The sequence below is a fragment of the Lathamus discolor genome, chromosome 3 (assembly GCF_037157495.1).
Source record: "Lathamus discolor isolate bLatDis1 chromosome 3, bLatDis1.hap1, whole genome shotgun sequence".
Lineage (NCBI taxonomy): Eukaryota > Metazoa > Chordata > Aves > Psittaciformes > Psittacidae > Lathamus > Lathamus discolor.
The window spans coordinates 28,623,292-28,645,682 of NC_088886.1; the positions used below are offsets into that span (position 1 = coordinate 28,623,292).

The following is a 22,391-nucleotide window of genomic DNA, read 5'->3' on the forward strand; positions in this document are numbered from 1 at the left end:
GCAAACAAACAAGAACCAAGTAGAACCAAGAGAATTTCTCTTTGCTCCTACACTGGATTGATGTGATGGAGTGCAAGAGGCAGAGAGGATCTGGTGTGGCTCCTGCTTCACTCTTGAAGAAGCAGTTTATACTTCTGTGATGCTCAGCCGGGTGTATTTCAGTCTACTCAACACAGTGTCTGCTTTTTCATAATATTAGAAGAAAATGTGTTCATACTTAAAAAGATTATGCCTTTTAGATTTGCGTGTTCAGTTTTCATTCTCTGGTTTTGACCTTAAATAATCCTTCTGTCTCTGTTTCCTATCTCTTTGGATCTTGCTCTCTCTAATTTGTGTGCTACGTTCTGCTTCCCTGCTGTTTGCATGGATACATAGATCAGAGATACTTGTAGAACAACTTGTTTGATGTACTGTTTTACTTCTCAGGCAAAATCTTGCAATTTTAGAGAAATTATAGAAAACACAGTTTATGTCCTATGAAGAGAAAGTGTGTGTGTGGGGCGAATCATAAGCCACGTGTCTTACTTGGGGGGCTTGAATTTGATTTCAAGTTTTATATTGCACATAGACTAAAGTTGTTGAAAGAGTTTTTTAATACACCTTTGTATTTTACTTCCATGCCATTTGATCCGAAACTATATTACTACATCATGTAATCTCCTAAAATAGCCTGTTGTGCTGGGATGACAGTACTTAGGAGGAACTGGGGATGTTAACATCTGTAAACCTGGAGACATCCTTTTCAATAAACAAAATGAGTATGTGGTGTTATGGAGTTGGTTGGTGTACTGGTGTTACTGGCTGATAAAAGAGCCTGTCTCTGGCAGGTAGCATCTTCCATGAGGGGAAAGAAAATCAATGGGCAAGAGTTTAATACATATGCATATGAAATTGTAAATGTAACCTTAATGTTGCTTCACACCTATAGCATAATTTCACTGTCTTAAACTTAATTTCATTCCAGCTGTTCAAGTGTTTTCTTCATGTTACCTCCCATGTGACAACTTTTCCAGATAGCCTTTGTGGCAGAAAGGTCATTCCTGCTGTATTGTTGGTGATAACTTTTCCATGGGATGTCAAACTCCAGTGGCAAATTCTCGTTTACCAAAGTTTTAATTAGTTTATGGCATCCTGTCTTGTGATCGCTGCCACTCTTGCTTTCTTACTCTGTATCGATGAAATGCAGCACTCTATTTCTCTTATGTAGTATTCTCACAATTGTAACAGCTGTTTCTTCTTTGGCTGTAGTTGCAGTTTAATAGGGATAGGTAAATTCTGGTTTGTAAAGAATGTTAAATATTAGCAGTTGAAGTAGAAACTAAAATGGGTTTATTTGCAAATGTATTTTATGGTGGGACTTTTCACAAGTTTCTCATTCTTGTTTTATAATAGCCTGAAGAGTTTTATTTTACTTCTGTTAGAAGTACAGATGTGCTTCTAGTGATCCCAGGATAGATTTCCTTCCTCATCTTGTACATACTGTAATAAGATCTATATTACTTTCAGGGCAAAAGAAATGCTTAGTGCCATCACTATTGTTAGTGCTTTATCATCATTTTTCTTCTTGTATAAACTTCAAATATCCTGCTTGACTCACATTTTCCTACCCTTTCTGCTTTCTTTTTGCTGATCACTTCCATATTTATACCACAGCTAAATAAATCTTTTAATGCAGTGCCTTTTTTATAATGTCTTTTTAAAATTGCATATCAGAGCCAATTATTTTCCGTGTATAACCTTTCCATTTTGCTGTGGGTGATTCATTGACTTATTCTTTGCTGAAATCTGAAAATCAGATTTGTAATTTCAGGACTCTTAAGCTATCCAGTATCTTTGCTGCATCAAAGTCCTTCTCTCCGATCTCCCCATAACTCTGTGCAGGCTTGTGAAAGTTGTTAAAGTTGAATTGTTTCCATTAAGTTTTTTGATTAAAATTCATGGAGTGATTGTTGCACTGGGACTGTTTTTCATGGTGTGGGGTTGGATTTGTTTGGGATTTTTTTGCAGTGCTGGAACTACAAGTTTACCTGCAATTTCACCCAAGCTGAAGATTGTTGTTCTTCTTTTTACCCAAGCCTATTATCCTAGTGAGATTTGCAAAAGATAAATGGATTGAATAAATATTAATGTATGCTTTTAACAGTGCTTGTAATTTTTAATAGGAAAAATACAGATGAATCCAGAGCTTTGTGCATAGACTTACTGCAATCTGGCAATAGTTCTAGCTCAATTTTCAAGGCTTTGTTATGTGTTTTTCTTGAAAATGTATTTTTAAAGTCAATTTTAGTTGGGCAAGTCCTTTTGTACCTGAAGAAACTTTGTCAGGGGGGTTGGGAGGGGAAGAGTTCACTTACTGCCCACTTCCCCTCACTGTTAACTCTGTGAAGCGGTGTAAAATGAAACCCTGCTCTCCTGGAACACAGTCAAGTATTTCATAAGCAGCGGGCAAGAGGCAGGGTGTCATGTTGCTAAAGAGCAGTAGTGTGCTTTCACACATAGTGTGTCATGCTTGTGCCCATGTGTGAGCATGTATAAAGCAGTTTATCTGAACCTTTGAGATTTTTACATTTGGATTTTTACATGTTGGTGAATGACCACTTTCTGAAATAAGGTTTTATAGAGAGAGCTCTAAAAATACCAGCGGTTAAAAGTCATTATGAAAAGGGAGTAGCAGAGATCTCTTGGAATGGAACTCTTATCGTTGTTGTGCAGCGTGGGCAGTTGCCACACAGCTCAGCGTTTGTCAAGAATTCTTCTAACAATGCAAAAAAACTTTTGTTCTCCTTTTTCTCTTGCTGTGTGCAGTTTGCACTGAGACAGTATAGATGGAGTTGTCACATGCACAAAACTGATGTTTCTCAGAGGAGCTGGAGGGATGGAACCAATCAGCCAAAAATTTTCAGACTGAGTGCTGCAGGTTGAGATGAACTTCCATCATGGCCTCTTCAGAGCAATGTTTGCTGTTAAACCTCAGCTTCAGCGTTTTCCTGAACAGGGATGGGTTTGGTTTTATAAGAATTCTCGTTTAAGTTGTAGTGAGATCAGGTTAGATTTTTTGTTGTGTGTTTGCTGCCAGAGATACTTTTTAAAAGGATGTGTAGAGTTCACCTCAAATACTGGTTTGAGAATGTAACAATCCTTTTGATAGCCTTGCTACTAGCACTTAGCAAGCTGAGCTTTTAAAAAAGTGAAGATGCATGTAATTGTGACCGCCAGTTCTGTAGTTCTTGATCCCTGCTAACATCGGCATGGCGTGCTTTTGACTGAAGGTGACTTTTATGGTTTCCAGGTTCAAAATTTGTTTCATATGATGACCATATGTTTTGGCAATTGCTGTCATTTATCTCTTCATTTGGCTGTACTCTCTGTTTGATAGGGGGCATTTTCCATACATATTCCATACTGTTGTTTTATTTCTCGACACTAAAATGGCTTGTACTGCACAGACGACTTGGTAAGGCTCCAGCTCTTTTTCTAGAACTCTGGCAATAGTTGTCCAATTGAAAATTGCAGTGCTGCTGGTGTAAAGTGTAACAGACTTTTTTTGTTAGGGATGATGTCAGCATGACAGATGGCCTCAAGGAGTCATTAAAAGAACATAGGACTTTTGACTGTTGGACTTTATTGACTTTTCTCCTCAATAAAATACCATCCTGCTAAAGACAGATTAGTGTCTGCAATGCTATGAGACCTACTTGGTGACCTTACTGTGTAGTCTGATGAAGCTGCATCTAAGTGCTGTAAATACGGAGGCACTCTATTAAGAGCTTCAGAGAAATGTGGTAATAACAGGCATAAAAATTTATAGAAATGCCTGCCTTTCTGTGAAAGTAATTGGCCTTTTTATGTGAAATTACTCACTTTGCTTTTTAGGACCTTTGTATTTCCAGTTCTGGTTTAAGTTGGTTTGTTTCTAACTCTCCATTTAAGACATTCTGAAATGTATTCACAGCTAAAATGTTTTTCTTTATGGTCTGTCCATCTATTATTGACTTTAATACATCATTCAACTTAAACTGTGTGTGGAAAAAAGGGAGTAAGGTAATGTATTTTGAACTGATCAGTGAAATATATAGGGGAAATACGCAAAACTGATGGGATAGTAGGTGAATTGCAGCTGTCACATTAGCTGACTTATTTATATGTGAAAATGCTTGTAGAGGGAGAATTTTGTATATAATAATATTAAAATGAATTTAAGTAATTGCTAGCTTTTAGAGAAATAAATAGATGAATGGTAGAAATACGAAGCCTTTGTGGATTGCATTTTATGTTTCCAGCTTTCCTAACCTATTCCTGCCTTTCGTCTGTGCCAGGTCTCCTTCCCCAAGTTAGTGTTTCATGACAGAGCTGTTGAAATTACAGAATATGAGATATTTCACTGATACAGAGGAAAGCCAGAGCAGAGCATTAGGCAAAGTCACAGTAGCATACAGTCTTCCTCACTGATAGTCTCTTCAGGCAGAACTCTCGATAGCCATGAACAGATTGTTGAGAGTGGTTTAAAAATATAATCAGTGTATTTGGAGTGCCTGAGCTGGTTGTGGCGGTACCAGCTTAGACAACATAAATTTATTGGAAAGGCACTATGCTGCCTTACAGGGACTTGCTAGCCTGGCTCACTGCTGCCTAGGAGGTCTTGATACTTTTCTGTTAGTCTTTGTCATTACTTACCGTTGTCCACCATCTGCATTAGCCTTTGTATTAACTTGTGGTGTTACTTTATCCACATTTTCTGACCCTTCCTTCCCCCTCCTTTTCTGAATAACTGAAGATTGACTGTGGATTTTAAACTATATGGTATCTAGCATAGTACCTTAGAGTCTAATCATGAGGTGAAGGAACTAATATTTCCCATATTTTTGTTTTCCTGTCTTTTTTGTGGGAAGTTGTACGTATAGTATAGCTTCTTGGTAAGAGTCTTTTCTGTTTTCCTGCTGCTGTATTATAGCCGCTTCTATGTGCGGTACCTTTTGTACATGCTGCATGCTGCAGGTTTTCCATGTAAAATGGGAAGGTGAGAGAAATGGAATTGAAGGAGATGCTAATGTGTATGAAGACCTCAAAGCCATTTGGGTGCTTCCTGGCCAGCCTCTGGACCATGAGAAAAATGTGTTTCCTTAAACTTACAGATGTATGGAAATGAAAAGTTGCCACATAGAACACACAGCCTTCCCTCCTCCCTTAAAGAGCAAATGTCTTCCCATTACAACAGTAGCTCAGCCCTCTGTTCTGGAGGTGGCAGCTTGCATTGTGTCCTGTACTGAAGTAAATTTTGAATACAACTTACCATGATGTGAGGACAAGTTTCATAACAACAGGAAGCTTTGTAATTAAAAACAAGATAAAAAAATGTATTATTAAGTGACTTGACTTTTAGACTCAGCAGTTAACACAACCCAGCAAAAGAATGTCTTCAGCTTAATGAAGCTTGAGTATAGTTTCAGTGTCACAGCAGGTTGAAGAAATTGCAGCCCTTTCCCACATTCATTCCTGTTTCTGTGCAGCAGTTCCTCTCTCCTCTGTGCTCTTAACCGGATCACTAAGATCAAGTTGTTTAAGTTACGAAGTGACAACCAGGTGAGTTCTGCTCCTGTGAAAGTGAGAAGTTATACTCAAGTCTTTAATAGTTGGTTTTCTTGAGGTATTAAATGGGAATGTAACAGAAAATAAGAAATTCTTTCCTGGTTGTGGAAAAGAATCCATAGAAGGAAGGTATGTTCTTCCTAAATAATATGGGACAAGACCAGCTCAGGCATATGGGAAGCAAACATCGTGGGAAGCGCTGATACTTTTGGTGGGAGTATGTCCATTTATTGGTATTCATTCTCCATGATCGTGAGTGCGAGAACTGAGAAAAGCAGATGTCTTAAATAAAAATAGATGAGGAAGAAATACAGGAGAGAGAAATTTCCTGTTGTATAGGCTGGGATTGAAGTCCTGAATCAAATGAGCAAATCTGAACTGTGTAATGATTCTAAGTAATGTTGTTGCAGCAAAACATTTACAAAATGAGCTTAGTTTCCATTGTTTTAGCTGAGATGGTTGCTGAATGCTAGAAGAAAATAGAATGCTTAAGTAATGAGCACTTTGATCTGATTCAAGTCCAAGTAACGTCTGCTTAGAAAATCCTGATTAAAGATTTTTCTTTCATAAGTTTTTTTCTTTCTTCCCTCCTGGATTGGGTTTTGTTTTGGTCAATTGTTTGGTTTGGGGATTTGGGGTTTTTTAACCTTCTTGCGAGGCCTCAACTCGTTTGCCAGTGTGCAGGTAACAGCTACTTTAAGGAGGTTGTACTACCAAAGGAAGTCACTGCCCTTACGTGTCCACTAGAAAGACAGTTCATGTAAGTCCTCCCCAAGTTAGCTTCAGGCAGAATTTGCAAGAGTAGTTTAAACAACTTTAAAAATCATGTGGGCTAACTTGACTGCTTCTCTGCCTGATGTAAATTGAGAAATGCTCACACAAGTGTTGCAGAATCAGGAACTTACAGCAAAAGGCTGGTAAGGAGTATCCAATAGATACTCCAGTATCTATAGATACAACCAGTATAGTTGGATTCCAGGTGGTGTATCTCCAAGTCTTTCAAATGCCATTTTAAACTGTCTTGGTTAAACTAGTATAAAAGGCTAGACTCACAGGTTTTATGCTATGATTTGATTTTTTCTGTTGTTGTTGTTGGTTGGTTGTGTTTTTTTGTTTTTAGTTAAAAGTCAACAAGGAGTAGGCTAGGGTCAAACCAAAACAGCCTCCTTTAAAACACATTTATCAATGAAGGGGTGTATGCTGCCTTACCGGCTATGTATGTGCAGTCCAAAGGCTGTTTTCCCTTGGAGATAAATACTGTATATGTGTTTTGCACAAAACCCCAGAGATTCTTGCAATGCAGCTGGTAAGGGAGGAACTGAACTTCCCCAGTTTAACTGGACTTGGTGAGCTGGAGATTCTGGTTCATTTCCTCAGTGTTGGATCTATTGCGACATTGCTTCTCCAACTTTCACTTATTTTAGTTTGTTTGGCTTTATGTTTTAGGGTGGTTTGAAATAGAAGCATGATTGTGCTGTTGGCTGGATGCCCAAGTTTAGTGAGGAAAGGGAATGAAATTGCTGGAAGAGACATCAGCGGAATGGTGGGGTTTCTAGTAGAAGGTGGAAGTAAAGTGTATGTAAATGCTTCTTTAACCCCAAACCTTATAGGAAGGGGTTAGAATTAATCTCTGTTTTCAACCATAGCTGAACAGTTCCACTTTGCATCATCTCTGCTGTGGCAGTACATGAGTTCCAGTTTGCATTCTGTCGGTAATCTGTCCTCTCGTTTACTGACCAGTCATAAGGCCCAGCTGGTAGGTCATCTGACTTCCTTTATCTGCCTCCATTCTAAAGCCACTGAATTCTGCTCGCTGCTCATCTGAAAAGCGGTTGCATCTCATTCCCGAAGTGTTTGCTTTGCTGCACCATGTGCCGTCCTTAATGTCATACTGCATGCACAGTACATATCTGTAATGATCTGTAATGAGCAAAATTTGGGAGTAAATCCTTGATCACAATGTATTTGCTACTCTAAGAAGAACTCTGTGTTTTATTAAAGTGTGTATGTTAAGGAGCCAAAAAAGTGCAGTTTCATGCACCAGCTAGTCCAAATCCCAACTACTGCCAAAAATCATAGTCCCTTTCTTCCCATGCACATTCTTGTCCTCTCTTTCATACTGATGTTAGAGATTACACAACTGCAGCATGAATCAGATCATGCCTTAGAAGGGCTGAAAACTATTCATGGTGGTGTTTTTTTGCAGGATTTGTTCTTAGTAATGAGCCCGAACTGGCTGTGTGGCTGCACAGTTGGGAGTGCTGGTGCAAGAGGAGGGCATGATAACACATGGCCAGAAAGGAATTGTTCCCTTCACTGGCTTAGGGTGACTGACTGTGAAGCCAGTATCTCCATTGAAAAATTAATAAATAATACTTGACATAACAGTTTGATTCATTGACGCTACTGATTTTCCTGCTCCAGAGCCAACTGGAGGAAAAGCAACTGGAGTCAGTGGAGTATTAGTTCTCTGTTCCTTACAGGGACTGGAACTTGTCACTCTTCCTGTTTTCCGGTAGCCACACAACTGTGTAATGGTGTTCCATAGTTTCCACTGGGTTTTGGTTGTTTGTTTTTATTTTTAGTAAACAATCAATGTTATTCCTTGCAAAGCGAAAATGAAATTATTTTACAGAGGAAGTGGCATTGTATTCCAGGTTGTTACTCTGATTACAGTGTTTATCTCTTCTTGCAGTGCTTACACAGTCTGCTCCTGTGAGAAAATCCTGCTTTTTTGGGAATGTGCTTTCTTGTCAGATGATGTACAGCAGCTGACATTAAGTGCAGGACTGTAAAATATGTGTTCGTGTTTAGTCAGTATGTTTTATGGTGACACCTGTGAAGTTTTCATTCATGTGTAAAAGAGAAAGCTAAATTACAGCAAATATGCATTAAAATCATGTGGAAAGAAAAAAGGGAGGGAGAATGGGAGTTGGTGCTTAGAATCTTTGCCTCTTTGATCCCAGGTATGACTGAGTTTTCTTATTTAGTATAATTAAAGTTCTTGCAAATCTTTGTATGTGGATTTTTCTAGCCCTAACAGGGGATGGTGAATTTTGCGGAGACCAGGCTCAGTAAGACAGTTGCAGTTGATTAATTTCTTGGGTTTGTGTGTTGTGTTCTAATGGAAAAGACTTGAAGGGGCAACTCTGCTAAAAAATCCCTAGTGTAGTTCAGGTGAGTTGGAAGGCAGATTCAGCAAGACTCCCTTGTGTGACTATTCTTAAGATGTTCCTGAGTTAAAATAAAACAAAGCAAAAGGTAGCTAGGTTTCATGTGGCAAACTGTGTGTTGAAGGTAAACGCTTAGGCTATAGTTCTGGGTCACTAAAATTGCCTCAAGCAAGGGATTTGTGAGAGTTCTTCAGAACAGTGAGGGGTTTTCTTGTTCTTTTAAACCTTTTGCAAGAAGCCTTGTTAGTTGTATTGAGAGTTCCAAAATAAAAGCGTGGTCAGAGGAAATGGCGTCTGTGAAACTTTGATCCACTCATCTGACACTTGACAATGATTTGGCAGTGATTTGAAGTGTGGTTTATAAGGGACAGTGTTAAGCAGCTCTGATTAAAAGCACGCTACAAACTTTGTCTTTAGCACACCAGACAGGAAATACAGAGCATTGATTTCAGTGTCAAGCATAATCTTTCAATTAATTTTGCATGTTATGCAGTATATTCTCAGGTTGGTGAAGCAGGCTTTGGTAGTAAGCACCTCTGCATTCCAGGCATCGTACCACCAAGTTGACATTTGGAAGAAACCACCATCCTTTGCCTGGTTTTCTGTAACTGCGGAAATAATAGTCTGTTCACTTTGCAAAACCCAGCAGGTTGGAGATTCCTGGTTACAAAATCTTAGTGTATGGAAATGGTTAAAACACAGTTCAATGCTGCTAGTATTGTGGCTAAGTAGGAGTGTGATCATACATATCAAGAATGGATCTGCTCAGAACTGAAATGTGTCAGGGATGGATCACATGTCTGAATGTAATTTTCCTTCATGAAATACTGGAAATTGAAACTAGAAATTAGGGGATGTATTTCATTACAGGGCTACAGAAATAACATAGGTGAAAATAGTCTTCATTATGCCTGATACTTGGGTATTCCAGCTTGGGCAGTGGTGCTGTTGTGTCGTCATTGTACATTACTGAGGTAAAACAAAGAAGGAAGTGTTTCATTTTGGCTCACCTCCTTTCACCTTAACTTAATAGGTTTACAGAAGTGTATCTCAGATATGTGGGAAAAGAGTTGGGAAAAGTTCAGGTTCAACTGGACTGGCAGGTGGAAGGCGAGTCAGGAGATGACATTTCTGAGGTTAGTTTTAAGTTACGGTATGACAAAAGTGGTAGTGTTGTATCACAGCAGGCAGGAAGAGGTAAAATCATTCCTTCTGTGTCAGGAAATCCTCCAGGTGTGAGATGCAGCTCTAAGGATGCCAACATTTTCAGTGCTCAGAGAGGAAAACATTCCCAGATACTGAGTCCAGAGACCAACAGCATCAGAATTATACACAGAGGTATTATTTAATGATGACTTCTGGTTTTCTTGTGCAAGTCAGGACAATAATACCAGCATCTCGTCTGCTTAGGACTATGCTTGCTTTTTATTCGTCTTCTTTCAGTAGCTTTGTGGGAATATTTCCTAAAAATCATCAGAATCATAAGTGTTGTTCTTCTCAGTATAACCTGAGAACATTTCAAGTTCTGAAATGTTTGCAGGGTGAAACAAATCATTTCATAAAACCAGGATGAATATACGTGAATTTGTTTGGCTGATAGAATGAATGACAAACGAGGTGGAGTTAAGGTTTATATAATGCATTTGGAATTGTGAGTAATCATTCTAACAGATTTGATTCTAAACATCATAATTGAGCAATCAGACGGCATCAAGTTCCTCAAAAGATCTGTTGAGTGACGTTATCTGAAAGATGCCTGTAACCTAGGCAGTTAATTTCCAGGGAGCAGACCGAATCCTCCAGAACAGCAGGTTGCAGATGAGTTGTTCAGGTGAGCTGCTTTCCATATCTGTGAGATTACGTCAGCTACTTCAAGGATGTTCTTCAGTGTGATTGCGGTTTTGTTGTTATCATTGTGAAACTGTGGAGTTTGCTTCTGGTCTTTAAGTTGTGTATATGGGGAGGAAAAAAATGTCTGTTTACACGGTTCCAGATTCTGAACTTACTTCTTCTTGAACAGCTGTGCTTTGTCCTCATACAGCAGTTCATTCTGCCTTTCGCCTTCTGTCACAGTTCTGGCTGTCAGCCTCCTGGCCACTGATTGGCTTCTCTAATTATTTATATGAAAATATGTTTCTGTCTGTAAGCTGCAAGCTAATATATCTGAGATTTGTCTGTTAGAAAAGGAAAACTGTGGCGTGCTTTTAAGTTACAACTGTTTTCATAGATTTAGGGAAAACAAACATTTTCTTGCCCTTCAAATGAAGTCATCCTAGTTGAGGGCAGTATATAGTAGCCCGTGTCACCATCAGGATTCAGATCAATTCACGGATACCAGTATTGTTATTGCATCACTGCAGCACATTCATGGCTTATGTCACACAGCTGCAACTGGGTTATTGTTGAAGATGAGATACATCATGGGTGGGAGCTCACAGTTTACAGCTGCTGACATAAAGTCACTATCTCTCTTACATTAGCGTTTTGCCAGCGGGGTGTTATGCTGGTTGCTGACATTTGGTTTTGAATAGATGGCCAAAAATTTAGACTTTGCTGGTTTAAATTTAAAACCAAAAAAGTGCATGGGGAGCACATGCAGATCCCTGGTGACAAAAGGCAGATTTTTATCAACGAAATGGTGTAGCACAGCCCAGGCCTAGAACTGGCCTTCATTGTCATAATTAATTGGAATGAGAGCAGAAGCCATATTCCCATTGCAACAGGATTAGTGGACTGATCACATTAGCATCTTGTGATGAATTGGAATTCAGCACCACCCAGGTAGTTTGAGTGCCAGCAGCAGTTGAGCTGCAGCTCCCTTTTCTTTCTAGAGTATGGAGTGGGTTAAAGTACCCGGTACCTTAAACAGTGCATCCTTGTGTATCAGTGATTTTACTTTGGAGACAAAATTAGTATTACAGCTTAAGTTAAAGATGTGTGAACACAGCCCTGCTAATATTTGGTGTCAGAGGCACATTCTTCTTTGAGCAGGAACAGTTTAAGTTTAGAGCCAAATGATGCAATTTTAAACATATTGTATTCTCTAGTCGCATTTAACATTGGATTTACTGGCTTTCTGAACGGAATCCCAATTAAGATGGAAAAGGTCAGCGATCTGACTCCACTCTGAAGTTTCATTTTGTGTTTGTACTCTTGGCTTTATTATCTTTCACAAAGAGCTTAGTTCCAAAGAATGCTTCGCCTTTGCCAAAATTCCACATAATCTTGCCTTCAAGGAAACATGTCCATTTTTAGCAGGCTACGAGAGTGTTTTTTAAAGCAGATTTCTGGTAACAGCAGTTTTAGCCCATGAAATGTGACCACAAGTGAATCCTACTTCAAATTATATTAGCTATATTCCACTCATACACTTACTTATACTGAAATTCAACGTTTGTGCTTTTGGGGGAGAATTAGTCGTTTGCTCTTTGGAGCTCATGGTGTGTCAAACAGCAAGGGGGTGTACATACATATTAAAGCAAACAATCTGCATCACACTGATCACTCTGTGCTTGATTTGACAGTTAGCAATTGGTTCTTAATTCATGTTGTAGTATTTGTAAAAAAAAAATGAAAAAGCTAAATTTTAAATAAGAATTCACTACAATGTTCTTCTGAGAAGTTGAGAGAAATCTTTGCAGAACTTTTAGTTTGTAATGTTAGTTTAGTAATTTATACTGTAGCACGTTTTGGTTTTCTGGTTGTAGTTGAAGTTATTTTATGCATACAGTAGCAAAAAAATATCACTAAAACAAGTCTTAATTGACAAGGTATTTTCAATAAAATACCTTAAGTTTTGTTCCTTCGCCACGCTCCTACTTTCTCTTTTGTAAAAGCATCAGCTACTGCCATACAACAGGGTAGCATATGTGTAAATATCTAACCAATCACTGGTGTCTTTATTTCTCTCCTAGTTTTGTTAGAGCTGTTCCTTTCATTCAGATATTTTTAGGAGCAAGGTGGGGAAGAGGATGGAGTTGTTGGATCATTTCATACAATGACTGCTGGCAGTCTTTGCCCCATTTCTGGGTCCATTTAAGTTCCACTTTCTGGAGTGGAGGAGGGTTCCAGAGAAATTGGCCAAAATCAGAAATGTCACTGAGTCTTAGGGATAGTATGTTCTGGACTTAGGGAAATTGAAATATTTGTTGGAGGTTTGCAAGGGGGCAAGGCAGCGATTGCGAATGACCAAAAGCAGTTCTTCATTTGCAGATTTTTAATTTGCACTGTATTTTATCATATATTGTTTGACTCTGTAGTCTGTGTTTTTCTAGCACTTGGCTTTTTTTTTATGGTCCTGGCAGACATTCCCTCTTAGCTCCCCATTCAAGCGTATGAAATCATGGATGCTCTGTATGAGTTAGCATTCTCATGGCCTTCATCTGGGTAAAAATGCTGCAGACTTCTTAACCAAGCTTGTAATTGGTTAGACCTGCTTTGAATGATTTTAGAGACTACACTGCAGCATCAAAATTGAGCTTCGATTTAATCTGCTTCCCACCAAATTCCTACCCCTAAACAGAAGTGCCAAGTTTTAAAAATCACCATAGATTGAGAGAAGTCTGGAAAACTTTGTTGTTGTGGCTAACCAACTTTGGTGTCTCTCTTCTATCATGCAGTGAGCTCATTTGTTGTCTAAAAAAGTTTATTTTCACTTCTTCACACCCAATGATATTTTGTGGGGAGTTATCTCTATAGAAATTCCAAATCATAGCTCAGAATATATTAAATTCTTGACTAGTTCATGCCTCATGGGCTGCACAGTATGTAAACACTAGAATTTAAATGTTCTTTGGTAAGATAAAGTGAAACAAAAAGCAGTTGTGAATTCTCATGTTTGTGGTTAAACCCTTTCCAAAACAGAGTTGAAAGAAATTCTTTCTTTGCAACTCTTCTGCCAGAAAATATGGCTCATTACTTGGGAAGCCTATTTCATTGTTAAAATGGGTAGTATTAAAACAGACTTTGCCAGCACAGCTGTGTGAAGAAGGGCTAAAACTGTGTGCTGAAGGATGTTGTTACATTGTGAGATAACTGGTGGAATTCTGTTCCATCCTCCAGAGTCCCTAAGAAAAATGCACCTTATAGAGACCAATGTTGTAATTCATTACCTTTGCTTCTTTCTTGACATCTCTGAAATAATTTGCATTCTTCTCCCTTTCTTCTATGACAGCATACAGCTGAGCAGTGAAACGTTAATGGCGAGTTGTATGTGTCACATAATTTCAGTAATTCCAAATACTATGGCTGGCTGCACTTACGAGAAACTTTTGAGGGCACATCATTTTTATGTGTTGGGACAATATGTTTGTTTGGAAGTGGCTCTTCTGTTATGTATTACAACAGTGTTGGCACAGGAGAGATATGTTTGGGAATGTTGCCATTTTGGACATTGCATTGTTGCATAGTTTTAGCGCTATTTACTCTGCTTTGAATTTACTGCAGCTGTACAACATGGAGGAGGGGAGAGCTGGAGTTTGCTGTCATTCTCACTGAAACATTAATAAAAAATATATTATGGAAGTAAAGCAGAAGAAACCCTAGGACAGGCTAGTATATTAAGGGAAATGGCTTGTGCAGAATAAGTGTCCATTGCAGAAATTCCTTTGAAAGTGTATACTGTGTGAAACAAGCAGGGTATAGACAATTGCTTTATCGACTCCTTTACTATCTACAGATTCTTAAGCAGGTTCTGATCAGCCAGCTTAATTTGCTGTTTCCACTTAAGCTGGAGTTTGGCGAGTGCTTTAAATCAGCAAAAATAATCCATGCCACCGGAGCAAGGAACTCTGCTGCCTGCACCGTTGTTTTTCCTTGGTGCTGGCTTAGGCTTTGTGGGGCTGGGTGCTGAGGGGCTCAGAAAAAAAACCTGTGTATTTAATTCTGACAGGATTTCCCACAAACTCTGACAATACAAGGGCTTGGGATGAGCAACAGAAGTAAGAACACTTTGGGTTTGGCAAGTAGCAGGAAGCAGGACCTATCACAGTGGTCTTTCTTTGCATTTGATGCGTTTATCTGATGTTTTATCTGGATTGGCATATGGTAAGATTGGGATGTTTATGGAAGCTGCCTTTAGCAATTGTAAGAGCAGTTTTTTCTTCACTCTTCAAAGAAAAGTGGAAAAAGAGGTATCTTTCACACAAAGAAAAAAGAAAAAGGGGCAAAGATCTCAAATTGTTTCCTGTCGTAAGGCAACTAAATTCTAGACATGTGATGCACGCTTAATATTGGTGACCTCTGTTTTGTAGTTTTGGCTCCCACTGTTCGAGCTGGTCGGAAACATTCATTTAAATGTGTTGATTTTTCAGAATCAAGTATGGACAAGTTTAAGCTCAGGTCATGTTTGAATCTGATACAAGCTGGAAAGAAGCACTTGGTGTGATTTTTTTGTTTTGTTAACTACTCATTGCTGAATGGACAAAGAGTTTTGTTCTGTTCTTTAAGACTGCCTTGGCAGTCTTAAAAAAATAATCTGTATTGGATGGTTCCTTTATGCTGTTGAGGAAAATTCAAAATTCGAAACAAAGTAGCAGTTAAACTTGGTTTATTTGTTTTTCAATCATTTATAACACTAATTCAGGTTAGATGGGTTCTTACAATGAACGTCTGCCCTCCCTTAAAAATATTAAGGTGAAGAGTTAGTTTATTAAACAGGAAGTATGTCTGTAGGAACTCCCTGCTGACACAAGGTGTTCTTGATGTGAGCATAACTCCTGTCAGAGTTAAGAGCTGGGTGTGTTAGGAAGCAGGAGCTGGCATTATAAGCAAAAGCTTTCTTTAACCTTTGAAAACAAGAGCCCTTTGCAGCTGCATTATTTATCACAACGCAGCTTTTATCATAGAATCATAGAATGGTTAGGGTTGGAAGGGACCTTAGTCCTTAGCAGTACTCCAGGTGGAGTGTGGATGCACAGCTTGGTGTCATTGGCAGACTTGCTGAGGGTGCACTCAATCCCACTGTCCATGTCACCGACAAAGATGTTATACAGCACCGGTCCCAATACTGACCCCTGAGGAATACCACTTGTCATTGGTCTCCAATTGGACATTGGTCCATTGGCCAGAACTCTCTGAGTTGTGAGCCAGTTCTTTATCCACCAAGTGGTCATGTGTCAGTACTTTTGAAGGAGAGTATTACCTATGAGTATTTTATGCAAATAGACTGGTAATTGGAACTGGCTAAGGAAAAATACTGATTCTTCATATACAGAGTTTGGTAGGAGTTTCGGTGAAACTTTTTGTCTTTTGCTGAGTGAGGAATATATGATCACAAATATAACAGTAAACTTTACTGCTAGCAGCAAGCAGAGCATTTCTCTGCAGCTGGGAAGACTCTTTGCTATAAATCGTTCCTTTGCCTGGTTGAGATTACAGGCTTGAACTGTATCTCTCTGAAGGAGGGAATGCTTTGGCTAGAGTATAGAAGACTTGTCTGAAGTGTGTGCCTCATGTTTCCCCTGTTGGAACCGTTACACATGAATATACGTGTATCTATATGAAGTATGTATTTTAGAATAAAAATCTGAGATTTTCACTTAGCATTGAGTACCTTAGTAGAGGGCTGGGAGAAAAGTACTTTCTGATTCTTTTCATTACAGCACTGGCCACCCAGTACCAATTCCATTATCTTGGAATTGGTACTGGTACAGATGGTCTTGGTACAGAGGTTTGAAGGTGGGCTTTCAGCATCTTAAAGTATCTTCCTCTAAGCATAAGGCATTTTGGGATATGGAAGTCTGACTATGAAAGGAGTGTTGCATCAGGCTGTCTTTCTCTGATTGTGGCTGTAAGATTTTAGAAGATGTTTATGTATTTCATGTGTGAAGTGAGTCACTTCATAAGTTTGAAACTCTTGCAGGCAGGACAGCGAAACTAATTCCTGTCCAAATGTGTGACAGCGAATACACAAACAATACTTGTCCTCATGAAGTTTTAAGATAGCTTTACTGAATGTTTCTTTTTTCCCTCCCTTCAGATTTGTCACGGAACAGACTGTCAGAACTTCCAGCAGAAGCATGTCACTTTGTCTCCCTCGAGAGTCTTAATTTGTACCAGAACTGCATTCGATATATCCCAGAGGCTATTTTGAACTTACAGTCTTTAACATTTCTAAATATCAGGTAACAATTGTTTTAGAAATTTTGCTTTAGCATCAGTAGTCTAGGTTTATAATTTTTAATGCATCTGTAAGTAGTGCTAACATGGTGTATGATCATCACATTGTTTTGTTATACGTCATTGGATCAAAGCAACCTGAACCAGTCTTACCTACTCAGGTGGATCAGGATTAACTAGCAACTTGTGGAACTGAGTATGAAGAAGAAAGCTAATTCCAGCTTAAAGGAATAGCCAAATGAATTCCAGTAGTTTTCATGTGAAATAGAAGCATGCAGACTGGAAAGAGAGGATAGAGCTTTTAGACAGTCTTTATATTTCAGCTCTCGGCAGCTGAGCAAGGCTTATGCAGTTGCCCTTTACTTTTGCTGCATTGATAGTTTTTAAAGATCTTTCCTTAGCATTAGTACGACTCTGGCAGCATTGCCAAATAGCCAATTGGTGCAAAAGCTAATCGGTGCAACTCAGGCTGTTGATTTAATTTAACTGCGTACAGCATTCTCCGTTTGTAAAAGGCCTTCTAAGAGGCATGGAAAGTGCCTCATCACAAATTGCCAGTGATATCAATCAGGAAAAACTTCAGGCTGTTTTTTTCTGGTGCTACACTTTTGCCAATTTAGTATACTTGTGTTTCTTTATTTTCTTTATTTTCTTTATTGATGGTGAGAATTGTAGGAATAGGATATGAATCATGTATGGGTTTCCTATTGCTATGATCTCTAGTAGGTGCAATCCAATTATTATCCTTTTAAACGTTGCTGCTGGTTCACCTACTAGTGCTCAGAACTTTTTTTCTTTAATAGCAGGGAAATCTGGATTTCAAGTATGAAAAAATACAGCAGCATATTTTGCTAAATGTCAACATCTGATCCAAGCCTTAATTAAGATCCTAATAAAATTCTTTCTAATCATACAGTCACTGCTCCTTTCTACGTTTTATTTTTAAAGGGAATCTTTGTCTTTTACAGTCCATTTTCATCCTTCCTGTTTCTCATCTGAGGTTACAGTCCAGTCATATGACCTCGTATTTGCTTTAATAGTAGTTTATTGTGAAATGTTCAAGGCTACATTTTGTAATAGTGAAATCCAGCACACCATGATTTTTGATCCACATGACTTTCTCGATTAGAAATATACTTTAAATATTCAGTAAGTAATGACTTTCTCTGTGGCGTTTTGTATGTGCCCACCTGCAATACTACCTATCAGAAAGGCTTTTACACTCTGTTTGTAGTCATTTGTGAAAGAGGGTGGCCCCTCATCAGAAGCACCTGAAATAACACATTCCCCAGCACTGAGTTCAAAAACATCTGATCAGGTTTGGTACTTGATATTCAGAGTTTGTTCACATGTAACTGGATAAAGAAAGTAATGAAGAATGACTTAATGGAACTACTTTTACAGTAATTAGTGAAGAATGACTTAATGGAACTACTTTTACAGTAATTAGATGATCAACTCAGATTTTATATAATTGGAATGTTCTTTTTGTATGTGTCTTTCATTGCATTAGAATGTGAGTTCATTAGAGTTCTGATGATTTTGTTTTCTTTCTGTCCAAAAAGTCGAAACCAGCTTTCCACATTGCCAGTACACCTCTGTAGCCTACCACTAAAAGTCTTGATAGCAAGTAATAATAAGTTGGTTTCAATACCTGAAGAAATTGGACAGCTCAGACAGCTGACAGAGCTTGTGAGTATTACTATTCTGTCTTGAATTTGTAAGTGATGTGTTTAATAGGTTCAGACGTGCTTCAGAAGAAATAACTTCTTTTAAACTGATCAAAATAATGCAGTAACTAGGGTGCTATCTGGGCATGTACAAGGTCAACATCCTGTTTCTCATTCTGCTGAGAACTTTGTGATTCTAAACCAGTCACTTGCATGCAATGATAAGTTACTTACGTCTGCTCTTAGCCTAAGGAGGATTTATGTCTGCCATAGTATCTCCAACTATGCTTTGACTTTGGGTAGAGTTTGAAATACTCTGAGGTCTTAAAAAAGTTTATATGAGGCAGAGATGCCTTGCATTGGAGAGCAAATGATCCATGTTAATTTAACTAAAAGTCTTCCTTAATTTTTAAAGGAAGACTGAATGGAATTAGAGCTCTTTATGCATTTGTTTCTGGCAAAAATCTTTTATGTAGTGAGTTGTGCTCTCTCCGATAATATGGAATAACTTCAATGCGATAACTTGAAATAACCCTCTACATCTGAATGCTTAAATCTTTGTAAAACTTGTATTTCGCTATGTACTTAAAATGAGAATAATGCTTCATATCAGCAATGAGATTAAGGAATATAGGGATCTGAGCTGTTATGTAAATAGTTGTCTTTTTCAGTCCTTAAATAAAGTGCTGCATATTTTACTTAACAGAAGCCTACCAGTCAGTGATAACTCATTCTTTGATCTTGTTTTCTAGGATGTGAGCTGTAATGAAATACAGACAATACCTCCACAGATTGGAAATTTGGAATCCTTGAGGGACCTAAATGTCAGAAGAAATAATTTGGTGCATTTACCTGAAGGTGAGATAAAGACTGTCAGTTGTAACAGCAGAAACCTAAAGCACTTCTGTATTTTCGATGCTATTTTCTTCCCATGGGAGCTAGAAGCAACATATTTAATTATTTTGTAAAACACACAGTTTTATACTTCTGATTATTTTTTTAATACTTTTTTTAATCTGCTGAGTTGTGTGTTTATTTTCTATCTCCAGAGCTTGCTGAGTTGCCTTTGATCCGATTAGATTTCTCCTGCAATAAGATAACAACAATACCAGTTTGTTATAGGAACCTCAGACATCTGCAGACCATCATGTTAGAGAACAATCCTCTCCAGTCACCCCCTGCACAGGTAAACCACAGCTAGGAATCCAGATGGACTAGTTCAACTAAAAAACGCAGAACAAAGTTGGATGCTGAAGGATTATATTGCGAGCTTTATTTAAGAGCAAGAGGACTTTAAATAAATACTATTAACTAATAGTGTTAAATACACAGCACAGCTTGAGAAGTCCCTTTTCTTCTTTTACTTTACTGTATTAGTGGTCTCATTGATGGGATATTACGAAGAATTCCCCTGTTAGCATTGTACTGCTGTTAATGTTAGCAGAACACTTCTGCTTTTGGTGTGAGAGAGGAAGCTCTGTTAGGCAAGACTGATTTTTTGTGCCACTCAAATGTCAGAATTTTGACTGAGGCCTCAGTGCTGCTCTGCATTGGTTCACTTTGCAGCAGAGTGCTCAAATTAGCCTTTGAGCTAGAAGCTGCAATATGGTTAATGACTAATTTGATTTTTTTAATGTGGTATATAAGCCCCTGAGTATTACAGGTTCTACTGTGAGCTGCTGCTTCTGAGTCAGGAGGGCACTTGCTAAGACCTGTAGCAACTAGGTTTTTGCCTCCCTTTTGAAAGCAAAAACAGCTGTTACTGGCTTCATTCACTTTAAATTTGAGCTTGCTTTAGCAGTCTGCTACTGCCATTCAGAGCTGGGCATGGGTGGGATGTGTTGTTCTGATGCCAAGGATATAAATTCTAGTACTTGTAAATGCTTATGTGTTGTTTGCATGTTGAAATTTCAGCATCCAGCTGACACAGTTGCATGCAGACCAGATGTACTTGGAGGGCAGCCTCCATTTGTCTGTCGTGTGCATCCTGTCATGCTCCACTATATCTGTTTCTCTAAAATGCAGTGAGATTAGAAGAAAAGATATGTTGGTTAACGTAAATGTGCTCATTTATTCTTCTCGACTACAGGTTAAATGTCTGTAGAGTACTTTGAAAATGTTTTGTCAAATTATGCCTATTTAATTTCCCCCCCCCTTTTTTTTTTAAAGATATGTATAAAAGGAAAAGTCCACATATTTAAATACCTGAACATAGAAGCATGCAAGATAGCTCCAGACTTGCCTGATTATGATAGGAGACCCATGGGATTTGGATCTTGGTAAGTCTGGCACAATCCCAAGTTCTTAGTTTTGACATTCAGAAAATTTTTTTCAGTCGCCTTGAGTTTTTAAAGAAATTAGGTCCAAGGATCATTCTTCCATTGATGGAGGTGGCTTTGAAGAATGTAATTTATATTATCTCATGGTGTGCTTTAACAACTGGTGCATGCTCTTGTGTTGTTAACATGTGTGTTCAGTTTATAAGATCTTAATATTTTCCACATAATTCCTGAAGTACATCCCTGCTGTGATTTTGAGCCTTTTGTGCAGAATTTTATAACTGCTGTGCTCAAACCACAGGTGTAAATGCTGATCTCCACCCTATTAGTATGCTGCTATTTTTGGCAAGCTTTCACTTGGCACTGTTCCTTAGCATTGTAACGCAAATGTTGGAACAGTCAGTTGTATCAGCTGCTAAATTAAGATGTCTAGAGAAAAGCAGGAGTTGAGATTTATTTCTCTTATGTGATATAGAAGAAAGGGAGTCAGTGAAGTATGAAACTAAATATATAGAAAAATTACCTCAGTCATCTTGAAAGGTGGTAATAAGGTGTGGAGGAGTGAGTTGCCTGGAATGATGCACTGCTGTTTTAGCAGCAATAAAACAGAAATCAGAGCACATTACAATAAATCATGAGACAGATTTGTGAAGAAGGATTTGCACAAGGGACTCACAGAGTGATTCCTCATCAGCACAGAGTGTCTTAAGTTATTAATTTTTTAGGTGAGGTCAACATATAAGCATTTTGAGTGTTACTCAGTTTCCTAGAGCATAAGCTGTTGCAGATGTTTTCTGCATAATACTGAAGATTCTGCCGTGTTACTAAATCATGGTGTTTTATCTAATGGTAAAGTATCATGATCCGTTTAGCACAGTTTGTGTATTTTTTAAGAGAAATTCTAAAAATATCAGTGGTCTATGTGCTTACTGATTTATAGTTGTTTGTAGTTGTATATTACTATTGAAATTTTCATTAATTGCTTTTCTGAAATTAGAAGAATTAATGTACTATAATCATAACTTGGAATTATGAATGTAAAAACAAGTGCAGAGCCATTTGCATATGCTTTCTTTGGATTTGCCTCCAGATTCAAGTATATGAAATAAGCTTCATCTGGCATTCCTTTATCTGTATTTCCATCCCCATTAGGGTATAAGAGTTGGTGGTAGAATTATTTGTCATTACCATGCTGTTTAGGGCATTTAGTTTTACAGGGGATTATTCCTGTCTTCATGTACCTACTCTTAACTGTCAATGGTTAAGGGTATGTATTAGGAGGAAATGGGAGAATGACGTAGTGGAAGTGAGGATCTCAAATTACTATATTCTTCTAGAACATGGGATGAGAGAAATAAAAACATTCTGCTACAATACAGTTAATATTTCCAGGCAAGTCGTAAGAGCTTTATGTTTGTTATCTTCAAATGTGGCCAAAAGAAAAACAGTATCAGTCTGTACACCTAGACTTCCTTGCTGTTTTATCTGATAAGCTAGGTGAAATACCGTGGATCTGAAGGTTAAGGATCTGAAACTGAGTAGTTGAGATTTTTAAAAGTTTAACA

At 38.2% G+C, this 22,391-nt stretch overlaps 1 protein-coding gene across 13 annotated transcripts in view; it reads left to right on the forward strand.

The window, feature by feature from the left end:
- Positions 1 to 22,391, forward strand: part of LRCH3 (leucine rich repeats and calponin homology domain containing 3) — a 66,002-nt gene that overhangs the window by 11,953 nt on the left and 31,658 nt on the right. For all 13 annotated transcript variants that reach the window (XM_065674336.1, XM_065674338.1, XM_065674328.1 and 10 more), the window contains exons 2-6: positions 16,738 to 16,882; positions 18,443 to 18,569; positions 19,300 to 19,405; positions 19,597 to 19,733; positions 20,717 to 20,826. In XM_065674336.1, the coding sequence (XP_065530408.1) occupies positions 16,738 to 16,882; positions 18,443 to 18,569; positions 19,300 to 19,405; positions 19,597 to 19,733; positions 20,717 to 20,826 (625 nt within the window). The remainder of the gene's footprint in view (positions 1 to 16,737; positions 16,883 to 18,442; positions 18,570 to 19,299; positions 19,406 to 19,596; positions 19,734 to 20,716; positions 20,827 to 22,391) is intronic.